Source organism: Dysidea avara, chromosome 1 (genome assembly GCF_963678975.1).
Source record: "Dysidea avara chromosome 1, odDysAvar1.4, whole genome shotgun sequence".
Lineage (NCBI taxonomy): Eukaryota > Metazoa > Porifera > Demospongiae > Dictyoceratida > Dysideidae > Dysidea > Dysidea avara.
Window position 1 is genome coordinate 64,229,682 of NC_089272.1, and position 26,962 is coordinate 64,256,643.

Sequence of the window (26,962 nt, forward strand, 5' to 3'; positions counted from 1 at the left end):
CCCAGGGGTGGTAGATGTCAAATCCCCAGTAGGTGTATGGGGACTCCCAGAAGTGGGGGGTGGGACTTGACATTGATAGGTGCATTAGAGGTCCCTATACTGGCCCATCTCTGGAGAGGCAATGTGCAATGAATCTAACCTAGAGTTTGGTTGTAGCTATAGTCAGTAGAACTATCGCTAGACACTAAGATGGTCAGCAAGATGACAGAAGAACACTACTGCACTGGTATCTAAATTGGTGTAGCTCAGTATACTTTAAGCAGGGGGCCGATTCAAGGGTAGGGCACAACCAGACCAAGATGCCAGACTGCATGGCTATGTGAAGTCAATTTGTAATGCACCTGTCATGTAAAGCCCCAGCACTCCTCTCCTGGCGTACCTGGGCACACTAGTAGGGAATTTGATCATCCAAAAATTTTAAGTGCTTGCTCAACTTGACAGGCTATGCACCTCCTGCAAGAATAACCTGTTTCCTAAGGTACGCTGGGAGAGACAATGGGTGGGGATTTGAGACACTCATTGTTCCCACGGGCGGGAATTTGAATTTTGAAAAAGTCGGATCCCCACTTTTCCCCCACTAGTGTTACCCAGCAGGGAGGAGGTGGAGGATAATATTGATAGCATAACGGTAGGAATTCCAGCCCAATTTCAAAGTTTAAAGTTTGGAAAAAAGGACTTATATAATAAATAGAGTATTGATTGCCAATCTATAGTTCGTTGGGTTGGAATTAGCTACTTAAAACTGAAAATGATACATTTTCTCCAGAGCTTCCCGTACATTTAAAAAAATAACACAATTAAATCAAGAAGCCATGTAACAACCTGAACTATATAGAGACTGCAGGTGCTTCTAGCTGCAACTATACCTTATCTATGCTGCAAGTTTGCACATGTAATGAGAATAACTTCAGGTCTCGGCAATCTTTGTATGAGCAAATGTATACATTTCACCTACTGTACACTTGTCAATACAATGATGTATACCCATAGGAAAGTGGCTATAGTAAAAACATCAAGTTAACAACTTATAAAGGTAGGCAACTAAAGTGGAGGCATCGCAATGATGCAACAATACCAATACCTAAGGTTGAGTCATGGTTTATGGCATTGTTATGCTGACTTTGAAGTGGTTTATACTTTTGTGTTGGTGATACAACCATCAGAGTGTGTAGCTGAAAAGTGCTAGCCAGCACAAAGTAATTACACACTTTAAAGTAAGCCCCAGTGAATACTTTCCATCCGACAGTAGCTATATTTCAAGGTATTCTGCATACATTACAAGGATTTAAAAGATTACAAAACAACACAAACTTACTAGCGCATGATAAAACTAAGATTTCCATAATGATCAGCCTGTGGACAAACCCCATATTGATTTTCAAGCTCGGATAACGGAGCAATCCCAACATGTTGTGCCAGGGTTCTATTGGCGAATATAATTACGGAGATTTAAAAAATCGAATGTATAACTACTCAAATAAAGGACTGAAAATGGGTGTGCTTTATTGTGATGAGCTAGCTGGCAAAATGCTCTAATAAGCATTCAGCTAACTCTACTAAAACAGTCAGGTGCATGTAAGATTGCAATGCCGCTCGCCTGCATTGGTTAGGCTAACTATCCTGATCTGAAACAATAAGTGACCTAACTATAGCATATAGCCCAAAATTTTCTTGCACCCCAGAGTCATTTGTCCATTGTCCGACTATTCTCATAAGCCCTAGATGATCTATGAATTCTTCATTATTGTCAACATTTACTAAGTGTTAATCCAGCACGTCGTCAAGTTGCTCATTACAGAAACTTTGATTTAACTCATTTTAGGGATGTTGGGGTAGCTGCTTCTGAATCAGTGTACTAGCTCCAGCTGTGCTTGACATGAAGCATGAAACCATTACTTTTGACAAGTTTAGTGATTGTGGTCAAAGATTTGATATTCACCACCCATGTGATGTGAAGAGTCAAGTGGCCAATGTTTTTCTCTATAATTATTATTACCAAGAGTAAAATTAATAATGGAGAAGATTTACTCTTGTTATTACTTTATACACTTTTATTCTACTCTACATGTCACAATCATATAGTTAATGATGATGAGGTGAAAGCACCACATCCTCTGGTTCCAGGTCCTCAGTCCCAAGGTCCTGCATTTAATCACAAGACAATCTATATGAGTTGTCCTATATCTAGAGGTACAAGGTAAGGAAGACCATTATTGGTATGAGCTTGTGGTGTTGCAATTATGATAAAATGGTCATATACTGAGGTCATGCATTTGGAAAGTCCCTGGGATTGTACCATTACAAGTTTACATTAGAATAAAAGGAAATCATGTCAACCTCAAAGCCATTAAGTCACCAGTCTCTTGTGTGGCATCTTTCAACAATGTGATCACTAATTAAGCAAACCTATAGGACACATTATGTAGTGTAATAGTATTAATGTAGCCCACACCAGATTCAACCATGCAGACTATTATATGGCACAATCATGATTCCAGTGTCCTTTGTTTAGTTGTTCAGCGATCAGTCACAGTGCACAAGCAATACTAGAGTTATTCTGTTGATGAATTGCTGTAGCTGGTGGAATTTGTTTCCATGCACTAACAATGGATATATAATGTGCTAATGATACTCATATTCAACCCAAGAGCTTAATAAACTAAATGCAGCATCATGTAGTGTAATATTGTACACCAAATCATGATTCTTGAGATGCTGTACTGGATGACGAGTCACCCTAAGAAATTATTTATTGTAAATTAAGTTAGTCTAGATCAGTGACTCACCATTGCTGTTGGTAGCACATGCATAGGAACTGGAAGAGGATATACATCTACTGGTCCACCAACTCGTACCGTGGAGTACTCCGGTTGAGGTAATGACATTTCACCATCACCATCATCATCATCATCATCATCCAGTTCAACTGGCTCAGGTGGATGTGGTTCTGAATACGTCAGTTTCCCCTTCATATCTCAAATAGTATGATAAAATTCTCACCATGTTGGAATGACATTTCACCATTTCGGAATGGAATTTCACCATGTTGGAATGGCATTTCTGGTTGATCTTTAGGTGTAACTTGCTTCTTCTTTTTATACTTTCTCCTCCATAGCCAAACTATAGGAAATGATATACATATACAGATTAATAGTAATTAATGTTCCAACGTTTTAGGATATATTACCTAACAGTAGCAGAAGTGATACTATTAATAGTGCAACAGACGATATGATTATTGCAGCAATCACCCCACCTTCAGTTCCATCTTTTGTATCTACTTCTGCTAAAATACCATAAGAAAACCATTAATTATTAAATTACCATTATTCAATTGGTCAGGAAATATTTGTGGTAAAAAATTTAATACTTTTGCTTTATATACTAATAGGTAACTACCCTTTTTTTCAATTTAGCCACATAAACATGTGTCAATGATCATCCGGATCTGCGAAAACCTGACACAATCGCACATTTTTCAAATTCCTGTTTATTAAATATTTATAATCTACTTAGCCAAGTGTACCCTGTGGCAAAGTTTCAGCCTCATTTGCCAATAACCTTAGGAGTTACAGTCCTACAAAGTAGCAACAACAGAAAAATCGATTTGTACAGCAAGTATAGGGAAATAAATTACAGGCGCTTACAAAAACGGTTGTAACTTACCAATGGATTGAGGTACAGAGCTAAACATTTCACCATCGTGTTTGCCATGAACAGGGGAATCGATTACTGGGTAAGGGTTTCCTTTACTCGCCCTTCTTCACTGCATACAAAGGCGAAATTCGTAACGAAAAATCTATCACGTACAATCGCTTCGACATGATGTAAACAAATGCTCATACCTCCCGTGTCCTTGGGTCTACTGCAACAAAACAAAGATTTACCAGCTCCTCTTGAGCAGGCGAATAAGATGATATCCAGGGTTTTATTATTATCCTTCCTTCACTAAGAGGCGATGCGTTCAAACGTTTACAAATTTTTTTCAATAATACACAAATATTTCACCCAAAGTATTCAATGCTTTATACTGTAAATTTAGGCTTGTGCGATTGTGTCAGGTTTTCGCAGATACGGTCATATATAATAGCATGTAAAATATACCTTGGATTTGAAATATATTTTATATCCTTATTCCTTTATAAACCAGGCGCATACCTGGCTTACTGAAATTGCTTTCCGAAGTATGAGTGTTTGTTTGCATGCATGTATGTATGTATGTATGTATGTATGTATGCATGTATGTATGTATGTATGTATGTATGTATGTATGTATGTATGTATGTATGTATGTATGTATGTATGTATGTATGTATGTATGTATGTATGTATGTATGTATGTATGTATGTACAGTGTTGGGCAAGTTACTTTGTAAAAGTAACTAGTTACATATTACATATTACTTGCAACTGAACTGTTTAGTTACAGTTACATATTACTCATAAAATAAAGTAACTGTAATAATATTACATATTATATTACTTTGTGTCCACAGCCTTAAGCTGTCACGTGTGAAACTACCACCTTATCACGTGACATGATTGCACTGTTGGACAATATGCAAATTATAAGTAAGAAGCTGGTGAATAAGCTTCATTCAGTAGGCCTCGTTACTTCGCTGCGGCTAGGCATTACTCAGAGGATAACTAACGAGATTAGTAACTTCGTTACTTGTAGTAATAATATTACGTAATATTAGACTCGTTACAGTAACTATATTACTTAGGTAACGCGTTACATTTGTAAGTAAAGTAGCTTGCGTTATATTACCTGTTTTTATAGCGTATTTCGTTATATTACTTTGTTACCACAAAAGTAATAATATTACGTAACGCGTTACATAAGTAGCGCGTTACTCCCAACACTGTGTATGTATGTATGTATGTATGTATGTATGTATGTATGTATGTATGTATGTATGTATGTATGTATGTATGTATGTATTAGTGTTGTTTCAGTTAACTGTAACTAAAACTAAAAGTACTTTTAGTAAGGTGAATATGTTTAAGTTAACTAAAACTAAAACTATAACTAAAAACAAATCTATATTATTACTAAAACTATAACTAAAATCAAATCTATATTATTACTAAAACTATAACTAAAACTAAAACAAACGTATATAATCACTGAAACTATAACTATAACTAAAATCAAATCTATATTATTACTAAAACTATAACTAAAACTAAAACAAACGTATATAATCACTGAAACTATAACTATAACTAAAATCAAATCTATATTATTACTAAAACTATAACTAAAACTAAAACAAACGTATATAATCACTGAAACTATAACTATAACTAAAATCAAATCTATATTATTACTAAAACTAAAACTATAACTAAAACAAACGTATATAATCACTAAAACTACAACTATAACTAAAATCAAATCTATATTATTACTAAAACTAAAACTGCTTACAATATAGCAAGTTGATCTTATTACTGAAACTGTAACTGCTTGTTAAATGTATTTGATACTACTTCTAAAACTATATGCAACTAAAATATCTATATCATATAGTTACGTACATACTATTAAATCTATAACTAATAAAAACTGTTTGACCAAAATTCACGAACTCAGTAATGTAGGTACTAGGTAGTAGTGATGGCCTATAGTATGCTAACCATTTTTGTTAATGGTCACTGTAATTTAATGCTTTTAGCTAATGGCTACATTTATGCATACCTGCATGCTTCAACAGCCCCTACTGAAAGAGTATTTGTCTACAAGTGGGGAATCGACATCTGGCAAACGCAACAGACTTACTAATAGTAACTTGGAAAGGGAAGTTCTGCTAAGAAAGAATGAGGAATACCTGTGACAGAGATTGCGTCAAATGCACTGTATTAAGTGTTGTATTAATCTATATTATAAAAAAATTGACAGGTCTTGTAATACAAAGATTTTGTATTACTAAGCTGGAAAAATGGTACTGAAATTATAACAAGAGTTTCATTCACATAAAATATAGCTTACTATTAAAGCTAAACAAGGTTTTCTTATGCACAACTAAAACTATAACTAAAAGGTTTTCAGATACATAACTAAAACTGTGTCTAAAACTAAAAGGTTTTCAAGTTTTTAACTAGAACTAGAACTAGAACTAAAACATTTTCATGTACATAACTAAAACTGTAACTAAAACTAAAAGGTTTTCATGTTTTTAACTATAACTATAACTAAAACTAAAAGGTTTTCATGTTTCTAACTATAACTAGAACTAGAACTAAAAGATTTCGATGTACATAACTAAAACTGTAACTAAAACTAAAAGGTTTTCATGTTTTTAACTGTAACTATAACTAAAACTAAAACTAAAACTAAAACTAAAACATCAAAGAGTGAATAACCATAACTAAATCAATAACTAAAAAGAATTAAGAAAGATTACTATAACTAAAACTAAAACTAAAACTCCATACTAAAACAACACTAGTATGTATGTATGTATGTATGTATGTATGTATGTATGTATGTATGTATGTATGTATGTATGTATGTATATTTGTTTGTCTTTCTGCACCCATGTGAGCAAAACTTTGTTTGCTAAAAGCAGTCTTTACGTAAGAAATAAAGGCCATATGCAGCCTATATTAAACTTCTGGGCAGGCTATATATTTGTTAAAGATGTACCGGTTTGAAATACAGGCAAAGCGAGTTTGTAAGGACGCGGTGAAGGCCTTTCCCAATAGGCTCTACGGACGTCAAATAGCCAAAAAACAACACTGCTGACCTAGCTAGGCTACTGGGTATAACAAATTCCTTCGAGTTGAAAAGGGGCATGCCTGTACATACGCGAATGAAGATGAAGAGCAGCTTTGAGGCTTTGCTTAGAGAATTTGCATTGAATGCTATAAATAAACTATAAAACAGTTAAGAAGACACTCCTGTGCATTATTAGAGGGTTAAAGTGGTTTGTTCGAAGTACGCCTCCTTTAGCAGTGCTTAGCAATGTAATTACAGAATTGCAAAATATTTAATCAATTATGAAATACAAATTACTAAATTACAGTGGTGATTCAATTTTGTATGTAGCAATAAACCAAAATAACTATTGGTTTAGGTATACTGTTAATTAATTCCAGTTAGGTTTGTTTGCTGCTGGTTTTTAGAAGTAGAACAACACCAACATGTTCAATCGCATGCAGTGTTGTAGGTTAATAGTTTTATTTACCAATGTGGTTAGGTAGTCAATATAGGTATCAATATTCAGATGCGATGACCAATTACAAGAAACACATATGCAGTCACCCACAGGCCTGGTCACCCACAAACATGCATTCCTGATTTTGCAAGTTTGCTGTCACCTTGCCATAAACCATTCTTTAAGTTTTTTAACCATGAAATTTCATGTAGTTACTACATAATTGTAATAGTTAATAACTTACATGGTAAAGTTGGTGGTGTGTTGGTCCTTAGAGGTATTGTTGTGGTATTCTTTTCATTTCTGGGATCATTAGAGATAGTGGGTGATGGCCGTGGATTACTCATATTAGTGAGGACCACAATAGAGATATTGGTGTCATCAGTGACATCACCTGAACAGCATTCATCATAACAAATCACTTCACAATACCTACTGTAATACACTTACCATCAGGCATATCACACTCTCTGATTGTCACTGCTATACTGGTTGAGTACCACTCAGCTTCATAGTATGTTGTATGTGCTTTAATGGTGACCATACCAGTATCAATAGCAGTGACAGTGTAGGAGAAGGTGGTTTGTTGAAATACATCACCACTCTGCTCTCTACATGTCACCACGCCACTACCTCCACCACCACTGTGACACACACTATCATTGACTAGTAGTGTAAAAGCACCTTCGTGGGGCTGGGATTGGCCAGTGGTGACTGTGACATTAGATGTGTTTCCCACACAAATATCACCATCAAAACTGGTATATATTAGCAGACAATCTTCACATGTCTCCCCTATGTATTTAAACAAAATGCAAACTTATTATTATTGTTTTTATGTAGCTGCATGTTGGGTGTATCCATTCACTGGACTGGACTACTGGACTCAAATAAAATTTGCTCAAACACATTTTTTTGACCAAAAACATCTTTTTCACAATGATTACATAGAGTAGTATACCACACTGGAGAGGGCTCTTGCCCTCTCCATGCATTGTCTTGAATATTAGGGGCACATACATACAGCTAACTGTAGTCTATTTATTTAAGTACAAGTGCTGAAGGTCTGTAGGACACCAGGTCCTACAGCCTATTTAAAGATGTGTGTTTGAAAAGGTGCTAGTTTTGGTGGTTTATATAACTTTGGTTTGAACTCTTGTTACAGTTACCATATTTATTGCAAATATGTGTAACCTTACTTCCTGTTTGAAAGTGTGCGCAATGAGAAGCAATTCTTTACACTACCCACTCGTTGCTATTTACAAACATTATAAACCAAAGAGCCGGCAAAGCTAGAGTGAATGTGCAGACTGCTAAAAGGCTATAGGTGATTTCTATGTTATATAACATAATTCCATTGTGTAAAATTATTATTGTGTGCTATTTTACAAGAAGGCTATAGAGAAGACAGACAGATGCATTAGTAGCGTTAATAGTACACAGTGCTTGAAACATTGTTAGCAGTAAACAAATTATTTTCGATAACAAACTGCACTTAGGTTTTAGTGCAGTTTTTGTGATAAAAGTACAAGTTTTGGTACATGTTTTATGTCGGTGAATGGTATCAAGTTCTAAAACACCTTTTGTGGTGATAAAAGGCAAGAAAATAACAAAAAACTTGAGTCCAGTAGTACAGTCCAGTAGTCCAGTCCAGTAGTCCAGTCCAGTAGTCCAGTCCAGTAGTCCAGTCCAGTAGTCCAGTCCAGTAGTCCAGTCCAGTAGTCCAGTCCAGTGAATGGATACACCCGCTGCATTTCACATCCTTCATGCATTAATGGGCACACAAATTTGCATGCATGTGAGACACACATTCATTACATACACAAATAAATCCAATAATATTATACAATATTTCCATAGTACACCATACCGGGACTCATAATCTCATATATGTTGGTGACTGAGTCACACTGAAGACTAACAATGCCAATCGTCATCCAATTATTGGCAGGCAATAATAGGTCACCATTACTTTGGACCCATTCAGGAGGTGGTGGCTTTCCGTTGATGAACCAATGACCATCCAAGCATTCACTATTAATGGTAAGCGACCGGCTGTATGCCTTGGTGAATTGTCGGGATCCCTCAATCACCACCACAAAAGTACAGCAGAGTAGGATTGCTACAAGATAAAAATATTTATGCATGGTGTGACTTATACACAATAATAATACATAATTCATACTGAAACTGCAAAATTTACATTCCTCAAACACAATAGGAAATGTTGTGTTAGGGTTAGGGGAATTTCCTATTGTGTTTGAGGAATTTACATTCCTCAAACACAATAGGAAATGTATCATGACCACAATCACACACTATATCTGGTCTCATCATAAACAAGGACACTATGGCACACATACCTGCAATTAGAGATGTCTCCTTTGAAGCTGTCATCATCTCCTATAACAAAACAAAGACCTTATATTAGTAGTTACAATTGTCCGTTTATTAGGTAATACCAGCACATGTTGCTGTCAAACCTTCAGCACTGGCCACTGTAAAGCTTTAATAATAAACAGATGAGTATGTAATACAAACAGCTATTAATGTATTGCCCCATCACCCTTCTTCCCTCTTCAGGAATAGGTGGGGCTTTATAGGGGGAATGGACACAAAACTGTTGCCGCCTGTTATAGGTTTTTCCTACTATGAGGCATTAGACATTCAGTCTCATCATGATCCAGTATATGCCCGAGGGGCAATACATTGATACTAACACTTCATAGTCAAAGACTGGGTATGCTATATGCTATTCAGTTATAAATAATTGGGCTGTAACTCCTAAATCACTAACTATATTCAGATTTGTGTTGAAGATGCACCAGGGTATGGTGATTGTCTGTGCCAAAGTGGAAGTTTCTAGCTACGTAGCTATTAGTTTAAAACCGCTTGCATAAATCTAGCCTTGATCGAGGCCCAACCCGGCCGCGACTGGATGTTTGCATATTGAAATTGGCCCAGGCGAAACGTTTCGCCTGAGGAAGTTAACGCAGTGAGTTAAAATTAGCTACTTTACATGTTTTCTCGTCACTATTTCATCATGCAGGGTTTATGGCCAAGGATATTACAACACAGCCGTATAGACCCCAGCCCACTGTGATAGCCTGAAGGTACCACATACAGAAACATAACATTCATACACCAACTCCAGTATAGTGACTGAACACGCACAATCTTGTAAAAAAGGCACTAGATCAGTGATTTGCATGATTAGCCAGATAATGACATTCACAAAGACTCGTGAATTTCTATTCTCACGAGGTGCTAGGCCCGCCTTCGTATCATACACAACACCGGCGAAGTCGACGTCAAGCGTCAATACAATGTTGTAGTTTCTTACCTATTCGTAGCTATAGTGCGATCGGCTTGTACTAATATCTCGCCAGCAACACAAGTCTTAACCTTGACGATCCACTCTATAATATTTTGGAAACGTTATGTCTGTAGATACAAAATGTGACAGGATATGATGTCACATTCCAACCAGTGCAGGCTGATGACATCATATTACAGCGTTGAAACCGGGTCGGGTCATCCGGGTCATCCGGGTCATCCGGGTCTGACCCGGTTTACAATTTATCCGAGTCTGACCCGGATTGGATCACGTGAGAAACGAAATTGTTCGTTTGACGACGTGGAACCATAGATATTTATAAATCTATGGTGGAACTTATAAACGCTATCGCGTAGCTCTTTCGTGAGCCACGCCCACTTATCGCATTACCAACATATGCTCAGCCACGCCTATTTGTTAGTAAGTGCAGTATGTAGCACGAAACTGAGGGTATCTATGGTGAGGGGTAGCTATTGTCAGTAGGTGAAGACCTTTTTTTTTTTTTTTTTTGGTCTTCAACCTACAGCTAGGCTGAAGTCGCAATATTTACTCAACACGAATCAAACGCTCAAAATGTAGACTCGTTCGCTCGCCCGAGACTAGCCGAAACACGTCTCGGCTTTAATTAATCCGGGTCAATCCGGGTCAGTGGGTCATCCGGGTCAGCAGTCATATTATACGTGTACACGGCTGCCTTGTCTATCTAGTTGCATGTTTGCTTGCAAGGATATGATAGTGTCAATACTGCACGACAGTTTATAGCCATTATAGCTATTATCAATTTTAAATAGCTACGTAGTTTGCAAGCCAAAAAAGATCTATATTCTGAGCACAGACTGAATTTATAATACTGTGACAGTCATTTACAGTGCATACGTATTAGCTACTACCATAAAACTGCATTGGTATGGATAGCACTTAGATGGCTTAGTGGTTGTGATGCATGCACATGTTATTGGTTGTTTATTCTACATGTTGTCTACATGATGACAGTTTGTGGTACATTCTAGCAGTCAAGCAAGTCTGCAAGCAAGCATTCACAGCTATTGTAGCTCGCCCTAAACAAAATACTAGACAGATATTAACAAGAGCCTAAGTGAGTTGAAAATTGCTATATTTGTGCATGACAAACGGCTGTCAAATTATACTTCATTCATCAACTGTATAGTAGAACTATACTTAGCAGTACCAGCTATTTCATTCAACATATACCTATAATCCATTCTCCATGACCAGATAGCTACTAGCTGCATGGTCTTGTAAACTAAATCAGAACAGCTGAGGATAAGAATGGAAGTGTGATGCATACTCTTTTCCTATAGACTAGATGGACTGTACCAAGTATACTGCTTGTCAAGTGCTGCTTGTGACGGATACACCAGCAACTAAACAGTTTACTATTTATTAACTGCTTAAAAGTAAAAGATAAGATTCAGCTCACTGCTAATTGTAATGATTATACTTGTAATTCTCTGATAATATTGTTGCTGTATGTCACAGTATACATACAGTATTGTTTGTTCCTACTGTAGCTGAAAATTAATGCTCTTGAATGTTATGAGTTATAAATCATTAGTTAATTCTTTTATAACAAAACTCAATATATTATGTAGTTTGATCCAAACATTGACCAGTCACATCTAGAGATCTATCGATAGCTATGAAGTCCGGCCCAATAAAACACTTGTTGAAGGCTTTAAAAAGGAATAATATTCTAAATTGTTAGCACATCCATAATATATTACCAAACAATTATCTCCATGAGGTTGACTTAGAATATGCTCCTCTTGATCTGGAGGATTACTGAGAGCTTGCTGAATAGGCGGTAGATGATCACTGGCTGGAACAGGGTCAACAGCATCAATGTTGTCATCGTCTGTAGACAATAGTACAACAAAGTATGATCTTTCAATTGTGTTTGTGTAAACGTTCTTATGTACACTTGTGGTCAGTACAACTAACAACAATTTACAAAGAACATTAACATAGGTCCTTATCACTGTTTTGCTGCACTCCTAGTGGATTACTTTGAACTTAATTGGCTAGTAATTTGGCCAATAGCCAGTGTTAAGGGAAAACAAGGCAGCCGAATTACTATAGCAAATTAGCACACCAGGTATCAGCTCTTTTAATTTCCAGTCACGTTTACATTCTTGGATGCGCCTTTGTTTACAGCCATGCTATTGGAGGAGAATTTCATTCATTTTTGTGAAATGTGTGGTGAAATCAATATGAGTTATATTTGTGGTTGGTTCAACAAACACTTTTGTGAAATTTTCTTTGACTGTTGGATTGAGCCACATTGGTATTGTATTGTACTGATACTTTGCAAGAAAGTACTGAATATCAGATTCAAAAATCCTAGTTTACCCATCCCTATTAAGCATAGAGCACATACACTTTTACCCTCACAAAAATTGTGTGCACATGAGGACCACATTATTGAATTAGCACTGAGAGCTATTTCTATCTCTATCTCTTATAGAATTTATGCCACTTTGTTCAGTTTCTAGGTTTTCTGATCACATGCAGCTTACTATAGTGCTAACGAATATTCGAATAGTCTGTTAACGAATCAAATAATGTTATACTGACCAAACAGTTGAATATCTGAATAATCGCTTCAGCACTAGTACAAATCAAATTTCTTGTCGCTCCATCTGTCTAGTGCCATAACTTCAAAATCTTTGGCTGAAAATTTTGTTCAACTTGTGTCTGTTGTGCTTAGCATAAAGGATTGTCGTACGTTCGCTTGATCACGGCATACAGTATGACAACAGTACATGAGTGTTTATAGTGTGTACATTGACTGACCTGATGGGTGAGTTGTCGGTGTAACATGTTTCCGATCTAACCGTTTCTTGATTTTGCAATCTATTACAACAATGAGGTATTCAACATAATAAATTGCCATTATACCTAAACTGAACACATCATTGGTACATTGAAACAATCTACAAATGATTCTGAGTAAAAGAATTGATCTAAATGTGATTGGGTCTGCCAGAATCTCACGCAAAGCGCCTAATTTTACAGTAGAATGCAATAAATGCAATAAGTGAATTATTTATGAAAAAAATACGTAATTTTAAAAAAAAACACTTGTTTCACAGTGACAGGTGGTAACGGTAAAAATCTTGGTAGCATTGTGATCCCGAAAGCAAGAGGAATTCGGAATTCTTTGTTTTGTGTCAATACTTCCAAGGAGACGGAAGATATGTGTGTTAATCTGCCTCGCATTGGATGAGCAGTTTACTATTGTATTTTTTCTCATGTTTTTCCTTCACCCTGGTTGTAGGAAGGGCCTGGAAGACAAAACCTTACCCAGTGTAAGTTGCATCTTGGTAGAGGACTGTATTCGTATGTTTAATTAAACGCTTGTAGTTTATTTTCTGTATTGTCACTGTACAGACAAATCAATTTTTCTGTTGTTGCCACTGTGTAGTACTGTATCTTTGAAGTTTAAGGTTTCTACAGCTGAAACTTTGGTTGATCATTCCTTTGGCTTTCTAGATAAAGAAAATGTAATAATGGAAGTCAATGCTAACATGTGGGGTTCTTGCAGATCTGGTCACAAATATACATATTTGCTTTATTAAACAAACAATTAATGTACATTGAACTAAGGTGTTTTGGTACCATTTCCCATTACATGAAATTTCATAATTGTATAGCAACAATTAAAACAATTAGAACAAGGCTTCCCTGTTAATTGTTCAAGAAACAGCCTTCAGACAAGCACAACTCGGTAAAAGCGAAGGCTACGGGCTCACTGTTTGATGTCGCTTCAGCCCAACAAGTGCCTTTTGGCACACCACAGTACGTACAGTGCACATGTCATACAGTAGACTTACTTTTGTCCTCCCGTTGATAGCCCAAGGTGTTGGTTCACAGTAGTGCGATTGCTTCCCTACATAAGACAGGAATTGTCTGTATTTTCCGTAGTGATTGCAGAGGCACTTCTCCTACTGTCCTTCATTTGTAATGCTATGTAATGGACTAAACATAGGTGAAAAAGAAGCATATAATGGCTACTTCACTTCAAGTCAGTAATTAATCACGCATTCAGATGAAAAACATTAACTCTGGTGCCATCCTTTCTTTTGATGCTATGTATATCTGCAGGTGTAAGGCAACCTCCCTTGTTTCCTTACTTTTTTTTCTATGATCCTTAAAATTACTAATGTTTCCTTAGTGGACATTTAATCCGTAATTCAGTCATGGTTATAAACTGAAGTATAGATGAAATGTTCACTAGTATATTTGCAGGTGTAGGTGACCTCCCTCGTTTACTTACATTTTTGTATGATCCCTAATCAAACTTAAAACTTAAAAAAATAAGGGCTGTGTGATGGCTTTAATAGCCTTTACTGAGCCTGCTGAGTTAATTTCCTTAACGGTGACTATGCCACTGGTAATAACAAGTAAAGATTTTGTAGTGTAAGTCTAATGTTGCAAAGATTTTATACCATTCAAAAACAAGATAGGAATACCAGGCTGTGAGTTGGTGTGTGCATGTCCTTGTACATGTGAACAAGTGTATGTGACCGTGTGGATGTACATATAACACTTTCACACCTCACATCAAAGGAGCCACCCAGACTACATTTCGTATGTAGCCCAGCTAACCAGGCTAAATATGAAATGAAGCTAGGCTACAACTGGGCAGTGATTATATATAGACATTGAGGCCGAAATCGATTGTGGGGATCAGTTAATACTCACGTGATTAGGATGCACGACCTTGGATTTCGCCATGAAAACCACTGAGTGTTTTGTTATCCTCGCCATCCTACGAGTTAAAAAATGTTGGGCAAAGGTGAGAACTAGCGCTATAGCTTATTCATCAATTGTTTCTGCATATTTTCAAATATGGACATGCCCCCATCATGAAGCACGGAGTAACCACTCTAATAAATACTCTACTAGCAAGCTTACCTGTCTAGGCCTTTAGTGAACTCTGTGCTTTTTCCATAAACAATTCAATAGCACTGATAAAAACATTAAACTTGTATAACCGAAATTCTCCGTGATATATCCAGGATATGTCCGTTCATCATAGCTGAATGTAACCAGAACGTACTAGCTGCTGACCCATTATCGAAAATTTTAGGTGTGCATATATAATACATCCTGTGGCTGCACTAGTATTAGCTTGGGTGATTGATCACCCTGTACAGGCTATCAGCCTAATAAGTGTTACATATTAGCTGTAACACGGGACATTCAGGCTTTGCCTGATATGTGTGCCCTCTGCCCTGCGGCCCGAGGGCATACATATCAGGCAAAGCCCTCATGCCTGTGTTACAACTATTACATGTATATTAGTTAACTAATTAGTAGCCTTATACACAGCACACTCACATAACACAAACAACATCACAGCTACAGCTGGTACTATAAGAAGAGGAATCATGATGGATAGTACAATCAGAACAGTATCACCTGTAACAACACGGTACAGTATGTTAGTCATATGTGTGTATTATACATTCTTACCACTGCCACTATTCTTGTTATTATCAGTTTCAGGTGAACTTGTAATTGACAGGATGACAGTTGTTGTCAGGTTCATGTGCTTGGATGATGTGATGTTACTAGAGACAGTGTTACTGATCAGCCTAGCCTGTACAGCAGTTGTATTAGTTGGGTAGATGGCAGGAGGTGGTCCTGTTGGTACAAAGATGTTGTTTTAGTTAAAACTGCCATATACTGTTGTCTGGCTGCACAATGTCTTGCCTGTTACACAAAAAATTTGGAACTTTCAACTAGAGTAGGGACCATTGCACATCGATAAAAGAAAAAAAAAACAAAAAAAAAAAAACAAGCTAAAGTAGTGCATGATATTAAATCACAGTAAAACAATAAGAAAGGTTATATCCCTACTGTGCTCAAGATACCAAAATGAAAATGCACAGTAGGGATATAACACTTCTTATTGTTTTACTGTGGTTTAATATCAATCACTACTCAAGCTTGTTTCAGTACTTTTTATCGATTTGTTATGGTCCCTACTCTAGTTTTTGTGTACTTTTTGGTTAACTTTTATTTTGTAAATAATCATTATGACTGGTGAACTCACACATACCACATCTGAAATGGCGTCGTGTGCCCCAGCTATATCAATTATCGTCTGAAAAGTGAAGTATCCATTATGCTCCATTGTAAGCTATGTTCAACTAGTTACACAACATTTCGAATCAAGAACTGTTCGAAAAGCACCTTTGCAATCCATGCATACCGAAAGAAGGAAAAGGTGCAGCGTGCCCCAGTTATATCAATTATTGTCTGAAAAGTGAAGTATCCATTACGCTTCGTTGTCGGCTATGTTCAACCCGTTACACAGCAGTACGAATCAAGAACTGCTTGAAAAGTATGCTGTAATCAAAATAGCCATTATGAAAAATACGGACGATTTCCGTTACGAAGGGAAGCCATCACGTGCTAATGCCAAATTGACACTTTTCGCTATCAGCAAAGATGAATGGGACACGAAGGAGGGCACTGGTAAGTCCATGAAGAATGCATTGTACGTACTGCAGTATGCCAAAAGGCACCTCTCGGGCCAAAGCGACGTCCAACAGTGAAAAAATCAAGTCTGTAGCCTCTTGTCTGAAGGTAGCAGTCAGTCAGTTACTCAGTCATTAGAAAATTCTGTTCAATAATTTTTTTAAAATTCCATAGCAACTTGTTGAAAGTATTTCGGGTCAATTTGAAAGCTTGTTTGGGCTTAGTTTTACCTAACCAATACTGCCTCATCGTCTGGGAAAATTGAGGCTGGTTTTTGGGTGATGTTATTTTGTGGGCCATGCCTACTCCTTTGTGGTCCCTACTATACAGTACTATTGTACTGTATGATACATACATAGAGATTTCAACAATAGGATATAACAGTCTAATACTTATTGCAAAAAAAGCATAACAATATCTATCAATCAAGCCCCACACTTACAAATATTGTTGGAATTAAGTGCACAATCAAGTTGAAAATCTCTTTTGTATGGGTTACTACACATAACCATATTAAGCTAAGGGATGAGGACACTTGTATGGGAGCCTTGTGTGTGTGTGTGTGTGTTGTGTTTGTGTGTGTGTGTGTGTGTGCGTGTGTGTGTGTCACATATTATAATCTAGTGAGGATATTGTTCAAAGTCACTGTAAATGCAGAGGATTTTGGTGGTGTCAGGGGATACGCTTCTCTGAAAAATTATGTCAATAATTGCCATTTCACTGTTATGTTATTGTTCAGGAGTTTACCTGGATCATGGCCAGCAAGAACTAAACTACATAGGAAGGAGTGCCTACACCCCCTCCCCCAACTGCACCCCTACCCAATTATGTGTAAACACAACACGTCGCAGATCACTTATAATATTTGTAACTAGCAGGAAACTCTGGAGCAAGTTAAATTGTATTTGGTGAAATAAAACTCAGTTAAATCTTCAACTATGAAAATGATAATCACAGATGCTACAAGTTACTTGATGGGTAAAACTTGTAAAGTTTCCCTCTATATAGTAAATAATAATTTTCTCACTTTTAATCTCTACTAGCAGTTGTTGAGAGTAACATTCGACATCACAGAATATAGTATGACCTTGTACACTTGTCATCCCTACACTTCTAGGGGTACAGCTATAGACTACCTCATTACTTAGTACATTGCTTGGTGAGGTACAATCAAAATTAGAACTGGTTAGAGCATCACTTCCGTTCACCATCAAACTGATCCCGCTGTGAGGACGCTGCAGTATGGCAGTCCTAAAAGACACAACATCTCCCTCCATTACTGTCATCTCATTGGTGGAAATTGTGAGGAAACTATCACATCTGTCTGGAGTAAAGATATACAGAGAAGACGTATATAGTGGAATCTTACCACTAGGACTGAGGATGTATATTTGGGACCTGTTAGAATTAGCCACCACTATGATGAGGTGTTCTTATTGAAAGAGGCAGCTATTAAGCTTCACTGTCATTCTTTGATAAACATTGCAAGCAATGAAAGTTTGGAGTACTGATTAGCATGCAAAGTACTGTAGTATTTGAGCCAAATTTAGTTCCACCAAAAGCTTCTGTAATGATAGGGTCAAGAGGCACACTCAAATCAGTGCTAGACATATAGGATGGCATCAACATAGTGAGTCACCCAGTTGGATATAAGTAACACCTGTGGCCAAGTGTATTCATGGGACAATAACTTTAAGAACTTTCATGACTCATACCTCTCAATACACAATGAACGTTTTAGCACTTCTTTATGGGTACACATACCAGTAATCTATTAATTAAGGCACTTTATAAGTTAAGTGATCAAGTCTAGATAGTGCCCACATGCCAGTGGTTTTCATATTCCTGGATACTAATAATGTGTGGAGGAGGGAAAACACCTACCTTTCAATGGTGGACATATTTGATAACAAGTTTCCTGGCCTCCACTACAACATATAGTACCATAAATGCTCCAGTCATTAGCTGGTATGATGACATTTCCATCTTGAACAAGTCCATCAACATGTATGCCATTAACTTTACAGATATCAGTACAATCATGACAAGGTAATGTTATACTGTTCCCAAATGGTTTGTGGTGTATGGTGTTGGCTGAGCATATCAAACCTGCAAATGTCAAACAACATTGTTTGTCATAAGTGTGAATGTATACACATTCCAAGAAGACACTAGTACAAACTAACTTTTCACTGGGAACAGACAACCATACCACACTAATACATTACACATTTATACCATAGCCACACCACTCAGTTGTTTGGTTTGTTTCCATGAGTCAGTTTGTAGATGTGTGTGCTACTGGCAACCAGTGTTGGGATTAATATGTTACTAGAAAGGGAAGTTATAGTCCGTTGCATAACACTCTATTAGTCAATAAAGTGTTACAGCTAACGACTATAATCATAGCTAGGAGTGAGTCCAGTCTACCCATTTATAACTGCATGAGCTGAAGAGAAAGAAAGTAGCCCAGTTGGAAGTACCAATATTGTCACACTACATACAGGGAGACCTGGCTAATTGGCTATAACAAACGTAAGTTGATACGTTACTTCTCATATGGAGTATTGAATAACTGTAACTTATTACATTGCTCAGCAGTAAAGAGTAACATTAAATATTGCATTGACCATGTAACTTGCCCAACACTGTGGTGATAATCAGGAGTGGTGAGTCATGGACCTCCTTGTAGAGATACACAACATGTCTTTACATACATCTTTCCACCTCCCCTACGGTACATTATAGAAATATAGATGGCTGGTTGACTATGGACTAAAGTGAGTTAAGCTATATTTGGCTATGATGGAAACGTCAAGCTGATCAAGCTACTGATCATAGCCTAACTATCACATACCCTATCTGATCATGTGTGTACATTCACAGTTTTTCAAAATTTGCCCCAAATATATTAATTCATTATCAGATTTCTGAGTCACCAAGCCTCACCTTGCTACACTGTTAATTCCAGGCACATGCTTATTATAACCCTTCGCCCCCTCACAACACCAAATAAGCAAGGAGGATCAGAATGCAAAATTTGTAGCAGTACCATCCAACATGTTAGCCTTTGTGTGGAGCAGAGTTACGGTCACACAATACCACGATACCATTACCAGTCACCACAGATGCACAAATCCTCCCTCATCCTCTACTGGAACAATAACTTTTTACATCATAATATTATGTGAAAACGCGTAAAGGAAACTTCCACAGCGGAAAAGTGTGCTGGATTCAATGGCATGTCTCTGTGGTGACTAGCTCCCCACTAATCTTCCTCAAGGTAGTTAGTCATAGTTATGAAACACCATGACAAATGCTCTTTGGACAATAAGTTGGATAAATGGCCATTTTGGGTCAACTCAATAAATAATAAACAACAAAATCCAGTAAGGAAGAACAAAGTGTAATGAACTGCTGTGCATTAATTAGCCTACAAAAAGGTTGTGAGACTCTTCTGTAAAGTGATAGCTAATGTCAGACTCACCCACATTCACCTAGCATGGATCAACTCGACTTGTACCACTTTAATATCTCTCATACTACCTCCTGATATAGTTTTCTAAAGGAAATTTCAACAAACCTGAGGCAATGTGTAAACTTGTACTTCAACAGCATGTGTGCATTTTCTGCCCTGCAGAAGTGATTACATAACCACCGTGACTTCAGGTGTTACCACTGTATAGACAGTGTTTGATAACTGTGGATGTGACTTCAGACATTAGGATTTTGACTTGTGAGTGATAAAACTGCCACAAATAAATTATCACCTTAGTTACAATGCATGGTCAAGTTACATGACACTGCTTATATTCTGTGACAAGAAATCAGACAATTTGGACCAACAATCAAAATGGATCACACTAGATTTATGTAGGGAATAGTAGTCATGAAATCAGGTTGGTAATGTTAGGATTAGTGATTGTGTTGTTGTGTGTACTTGTGTACACAGGGTATGTTGCATACACATGGAGCACAACTATATAGCACTAAGCATGACTATATAGTTAACTATTCTTGTGGCCAGATTGATTTTTTTCTTTCCTTTTTCGTATGTCTGGGCACAAGACTAATAGCTAGTCATTGCTGTGAGTATAATTAACAATCAATCCGTCACATTGATTCAATGGTCCCACCCTTCCCTCCAGCCCAAAGACAAAGCTCTGGCCAGCTAACTGTGTGCCTTATAAAATCAGCACGTGGCCATTAGCACCCGATACTCTAAATGCCACTATATCACGTATACGTGATGTATCAGTACTGAGCTCACCTTGCAATTGAACAAGCGAAAGCGAGAACACCACCACGAGTGCTGGACACATCATTCGTGGACAACCGGGTATCACGGGGATTAAAAAGACACCATCTCAAGCGCCGTTGACCATGTAAAGAATCCAGTTGGAATCCGGCCCTTGCATGGCTTTCAGCGGCAGTGAATTTGTCGAGGAATTTGTGATGGACCTTATATGACCTTTCAGCAATTAAGCGATCTAGCCGTCCGACGTGAAAGGCGTCCATAGTGTGTTTCCCTAATTCTATTCGTGATACTCCACTCATACTGATAGGCTTCGATGGAGCAAAGATTTCACCTTACACCATGTACTGTATCAAAGGCATGCCTTGCTCCTAAAGTAATATCACGTGAGACATCAGAGATTGATTTGGTTGCCGGATGTATTAAAAGACAATAAGCATAACGGCTCACTGCAGACAGCATAAGGCTAATTACTAATTACAAGATCACATGACACAGTAGTAGGTTAGGTATATAGTCAGTCTTTACACTCCTCCCTCCCTTATATATCTGCCCCATACCCCTGAACCTTAGTCTCGCGTAGCCAGACCGCTTTTTTTCCTTTTGTGGTTTCCCCACCCAAACACAAAAGGAAAAAAAGCGGTCTGGCTATGCGAGACTATCTGAACCTCACGCTGAACTGACTTCACAACTCTTACACTACTTGTAGTAATCACTGGAAAAGGTCCCCCAGACTACAAGACTGGGCATGGTGAATTAATTACAGCAAATGCTTATTCTGGCTGCAATGTAAGCATTGCTTTTCGCTTCAAGATCTTCAGTGATCATGTGATGTGCTTGAGTGGTCATTGCTCTTCAAATCGCAGTCCATCAACATCAAATATTGATCTGGTCTACTCCGAGGGTTGCTTGGAGTCTGGTGGCCTTGTTTGATTGCTGGTATTTCCAGCTGTCCAGCACTTCAAGACCTAGTGCTGGGAGTGGTGGCAAGGGCAGTCAATCTAGATTGGGATAAAAAAAAGGCATGGTGAATCAACAGTGACAGTGGTCGAGAGGGGGATGCTTCAGAAACATCAGGAGCTTCTGGAGGTTCAGGTGATGGGGATAATTGGTCAGGTGATTCATCAAGGGGGAGAGACCAGCCATCTGCCAAGCATTACTGAAATTGTCATCAGTTTCAGAGTTGTCAGTATATATAGGGCCACACATGATTTGCTTATGTGACATGCCAGTGACCCAGTGATAATAGAACAGTAGAGTTCCCTTTCATCCCTGTAATAGTCCAAGGTCCTGTCCAATGGGAGTCAAGCTTGCCAGTACGTGGATTATTCAACAGAACTAAGCCTCCTGGGTGAACTGTCAGCATGATTGGCTAGCTTTGTAAAAATCTGTTGACTTTCCGCAGACCTCACAATATTACTCTCAACCAATTCCTTCGATTGTGCTAGTTGCTTTGTAAATTGTCAAAATAACTAGCAGGTGTTACATGTGAATGGTTCTGCATGTAGAGTACAAGGGAGCAGGGCCAGAGCCCTGAGATTTTGAGTGGTCCGGCCATACATGGACTAGTTACAATGGAGGTCATAGTCATGCACACTATTCAGTTTTTATTATTATATGATCTTTAAATTAGAGATTATCTGCTTTCATGTGATAACTACTCAACTGCATGTGCTAAGCACACACAGCATGCCAAGCTAGAGGGGTCTGGGGGCATGCTCCCTCAGGGAAATTTTTGAAAATAGATGCTCTGAAATGGCATCTGGAGGCTATGTTTTACATGCAAAGTCTTTTGTTAACATCTTTAGCTCTGTGAGATACGATTGTAACTGCTAATGTATGACATGTATGATCAATTAGCCCAATACAATGCCATGTGCAGATGACTCACTGGAACTTTAAGTAATTTAAAGACAATCATACCAAAGATGTGATAGCTTACACAGCAGTGTAATTAGAACAGTGGCTATATATATATTCTATACTGAATGCTCTATTAGAGTGTCACGATGACTGTTCTATTAGAGTATATTTGATGACTGCTCTATTAGAGTATCTCGATCTTTTTACAAATCCAAGTAGCTGAAAAGTGGCCCGGCCGGTCCTGCAGGTGGTTTGGAGCCAAAAATTAGCTTCTGAGGAGAGTACTCTGTTTAGGAGTACTTAGTAGTTCTGTATATAAAAGCAGTAGTCGCAAATGTTCCTCCCACAGACTCTGTTCCTCCACATAGGTGCGGAGATGAATGGCTCATGCGTTCCACCAGACCCTCCCCCATCGGAATGGTAGGGGGTGGTTCAAGACTTCACAGCACCAAAAGCTTCGCACAACTCATGCAGTATGTGGCTTTCGAAATTACGGCCTTGAACCTTCTGGGATTGTGAAGACATGATCTTTTAATATGTGCACAATGGTTTCTGTGATTTCTGGTCTGACATAGGATAAGCAAACACCCACTTTGAAAAGTAGTTTTGGATGACCAAATGATATTGGTTTCCCTGTGCGGAGAGGGGAACTTTTAGCACATCAACAGCAACAAATTCCCAAGGCAGGCCTGCCAACCTGGAAAGTAAAAAAATCTTGAGATTTCTGTACCTTTATTGTAGTATTGCAGTGTGTAGTAAAAAAAAACTGGTAGATGCTATGCTGAGACCAAAAAAAAAAAAAAAAAAAGGTCTCGACTTTTCTCAAAAACCGTGAGATTCGATCTGCTGCCCTTGAGCAGGGTAGTGAAACCGTGAGACTCACGGTAAACCCGTGAGACTCACGGTAAACCCGTGAGAGTTGGCAGGCCTGCCAAGGCCTGGTGGCGATGACTGGTTGGAGGGGGACTGGTTGACTTTTGGATTTTTGACATATCACACAGAATTTGCAATAACATACCACACTCCTGTTGATGCCCACCCAGTAGGCAATGTCTGACAAACGAGACAGTGTGCAGTCAATCCCTTGATTTCCAGAATTATCATGACATAATACGAGAAACTGTTTTTGAAGAGCTTGTGGGACAATTAGTAAAGTACTTGGCTTTATTCAGAGAAGGAGATAGTATCTTACAACAAAAGTTTGATTGGTAAAAGATTGTACCTTGTCCTTGTGCTGAGCCTCTTTAATAATATGATGTTCACATTCACTGGTGGGGAAGGTTGACTGGTCTTCTAGAAAGAGCATTGGTGTTGTCATTGAGGGAGCCTGGACAGTGTGCCACAATATTATTATAGTCAAATTCCCTAAGCTACAGTGACCAGCATTCGAGGCTTTGAGAGTGAGCCTTGCTGGATTTGGAGGATTCCGGTCACTCTAATGGCTTATGGTCAGTTTATATAATAAAATGAGCACTGATAAAATAATCTGTGTACAGCCAAAACACTGGCTAAGCACTCCTTTTCAATTGTAGCTTAGTTCTTTTCAGAAGAGGACAAGGAACGGTTGGCAAACTCTATCACTGTTGCACAGTCAGTCATTACAGTCACATCACACAATCATCATAATCAATGGTGCCTTGTATCACTACGTTCCGCCATATATTGCATGGGATATCTAGCATGTAGTTATATATGACACTGAAGTACTTGCTGCATGCTGAATAAAAATACAATCACGAAATCAGCCTGCAGATCAGAATGAATACAGAATACATATAATTTCAAAAATTCCTGGGGGAGCATACCCAGACCCCCTAAATTTAAGTGTGCATGCAACAGAAAATTTGGAAACCTGTCACCAAAATTGCTGGAGCCGCTTTCGCAGGTTCCTACTACTGTTGAACCGTAACACTTTCTTCCAGCCCCATATACAATTTCCCATTGTTTTGTATGGTGCATGACTAGCTTAGCCATGGCTGAATTAGGGTCAGTAGCATGCTTATACAGCTACATATTGTTATAGCTACACACTTGTGGTCTATAGTAGACGTGTACTAATTATGCAGGTATAATGTTGAATATATTATATAGGCTAGCAAATTCATTATTACAGCATGTATAAGGATGTTTTTACCAATTTGCGCTTGCAAAAAACAAAGATAATTGCAAATTAAGCTTTAGTAAAACAGTCATGCAGTACTTAGAGTGTAATAATCTCAGCATCATTTTTTGTGCATGACTCCAAAATTATTGGTACAATCTTACCTTTTCACAGTGTTATTTCAAACATAATTATAAAGCATTGTATTAGTGGAACAGTATAGTACCAACTTCCCTCCACGATACCACTACAAGGTGTTATGATATATTTTTTTGTTTTATTTGTTTGTAGCCATTGTGTTTGTACCTGTATAGGTAGTTGCAGTTTGTGTTGTTGTGCATAGGGCTGGGCGGTATTGAAATTTTACTATCACGATATATCATGGGGAAAATATCACGATATTACTAATTATCACGATATTTTTTTCATATTTTGACAGATGCTCTACTATGAAACTACACCTAGCTACACAAGTGATATAACCTGCAGCAACATGATGGATGTGCAAAAATACATGTACATGGCATTAACCATTTATTGAACTATACATGGAGATATAAACATTAGCTACACCTACAATTAAGCATGGAGAGGATGTGTCTTACACACCCAAGTGCATGACATAAATTCAGGAGCTCTACAGATTCCCATGCATGACTAAATGACTACTAACTACAGCAACAAAAGCTCATTCCCCATGCACGTTTTATTAGCTATAATGCCACAATGTGCAGAAATATTCTTTCCTCAATAAAAATGCAAAATAATAAATCCCTTAAGTAGCTACTTTCATATTCGCATGAATGCTCTATAAAGTTACTTGACTGCTCTATTAGAGTATATAGGTGACTGCTCTATTAGAGTATCTCGATCTTTCCTGGAGCTAAACAGCAGCACTACGTTTACAGTAGTTAGCTAATACGAATATTATTGAAGAACACCGCGATAATCACGATATCGCGGTATAATATCGTTTCCAAGAATTTTTTACGATACTGGTATCGTTACATCAGAATATCGCGGTTTTACGATATAACCGAGATACCGCCCACCCCTAGTCACTTGTGCATAGCCTATATTGGATGTTTATGTGATGCAATGTTTCCTTCTGCAAGGAAAAATGGATATGGCTGATTGCGTGGAGTTTAAAAAATATCAACCAATCAATCAAAGTATATTAAAAGCATAACGAGCTGTTTTCATTTTTATAACTCATTTCCACATTCTTAAAGTGCAACGAACATGCCTATGTAGCAACATAATACCTATCGTAACTATTATTGGTATGCTACTATATGCCCATACAGACCAACTGTCCTGCATGACCCAAAGTTTTAGGGCGGCATACATGTGTTCTGAATAGGGATGCGGCGATTATGCCAGCATAATTTCGGGCATAATAGGTATGTGTGGGAATCAGGAATTATGCTAGCATTTTGAGGTGATTATAAAGCTTTAACAGTAAGAAAATCTGCAGAATGCACAATTCCGTTAAAAAAGATCGAGATACTCTAATAGAGCAGTCAGTATCTCTAATAGAACAGTCACTGAATATTGTTTACTCTAATAAAGCAGTCATATTAAAGTCAAATACTCTAATTCAGCAACCATCTAAAGAATTCAAGACTATTTGAAGCTTAAACATCAATGAAAATAGTCTGATACAGCAATAAACTGGCATTATTAGCCAATTGTGGTGGCATAATTTCGGGAATAATGGGCAATTCTCAAAA

At 37.7% G+C, this 26,962-nt stretch overlaps 2 protein-coding genes across 3 annotated transcripts; both read right to left on the reverse strand.

Annotated features, from left to right (window-relative positions):
* Positions 1 to 2,615: 2,615 nt before the first annotated feature.
* Positions 2,616 to 10,656, reverse strand: LOC136241001 (uncharacterized). 2 transcript variants are annotated; one of them, XM_066032107.1, is made up of 9 exons: positions 10,507 to 10,656; positions 9,527 to 9,566; positions 9,034 to 9,285; positions 7,614 to 7,958; positions 7,408 to 7,557; positions 3,188 to 3,286; positions 3,043 to 3,120; positions 2,787 to 2,947; positions 2,616 to 2,737 (listed from the first exon to the last, which is right to left on the reverse strand). In XM_066032107.1, the coding sequence occupies exons 2-9, from the start codon at positions 9,561 to 9,563 to the stop codon at positions 2,699 to 2,701; spliced, it is 1,161 nt and encodes a 386-aa protein (XP_065888179.1). In that variant the 5' UTR covers positions 9,564 to 9,566; positions 10,507 to 10,656; the 3' UTR covers positions 2,616 to 2,698. The 2 variants fall into 2 exon arrangements, with proteins under 2 accessions (XP_065888179.1, XP_065888173.1); XM_066032101.1 differs by having other exon boundaries at positions 3,001 to 3,120; positions 10,507 to 10,654.
* Positions 10,657 to 11,956: 1,300 nt separating this feature from the next.
* Positions 11,957 to 21,652, reverse strand: LOC136241010 (uncharacterized). Its single transcript, XM_066032121.1, has 8 exons — positions 21,281 to 21,652; positions 18,895 to 19,119; positions 18,038 to 18,334; positions 16,000 to 16,170; positions 15,865 to 15,945; positions 13,315 to 13,374; positions 12,246 to 12,376; positions 11,957 to 12,194 (listed from the first exon to the last, which is right to left on the reverse strand). Exons 1-8 carry the CDS (start codon positions 21,333 to 21,335, stop codon positions 12,159 to 12,161), a joined length of 1,056 nt encoding a protein of 351 aa, XP_065888193.1. The 5' UTR covers positions 21,336 to 21,652; the 3' UTR covers positions 11,957 to 12,158.
* Positions 21,653 to 26,962: the final 5,310 nt, after the last annotated feature.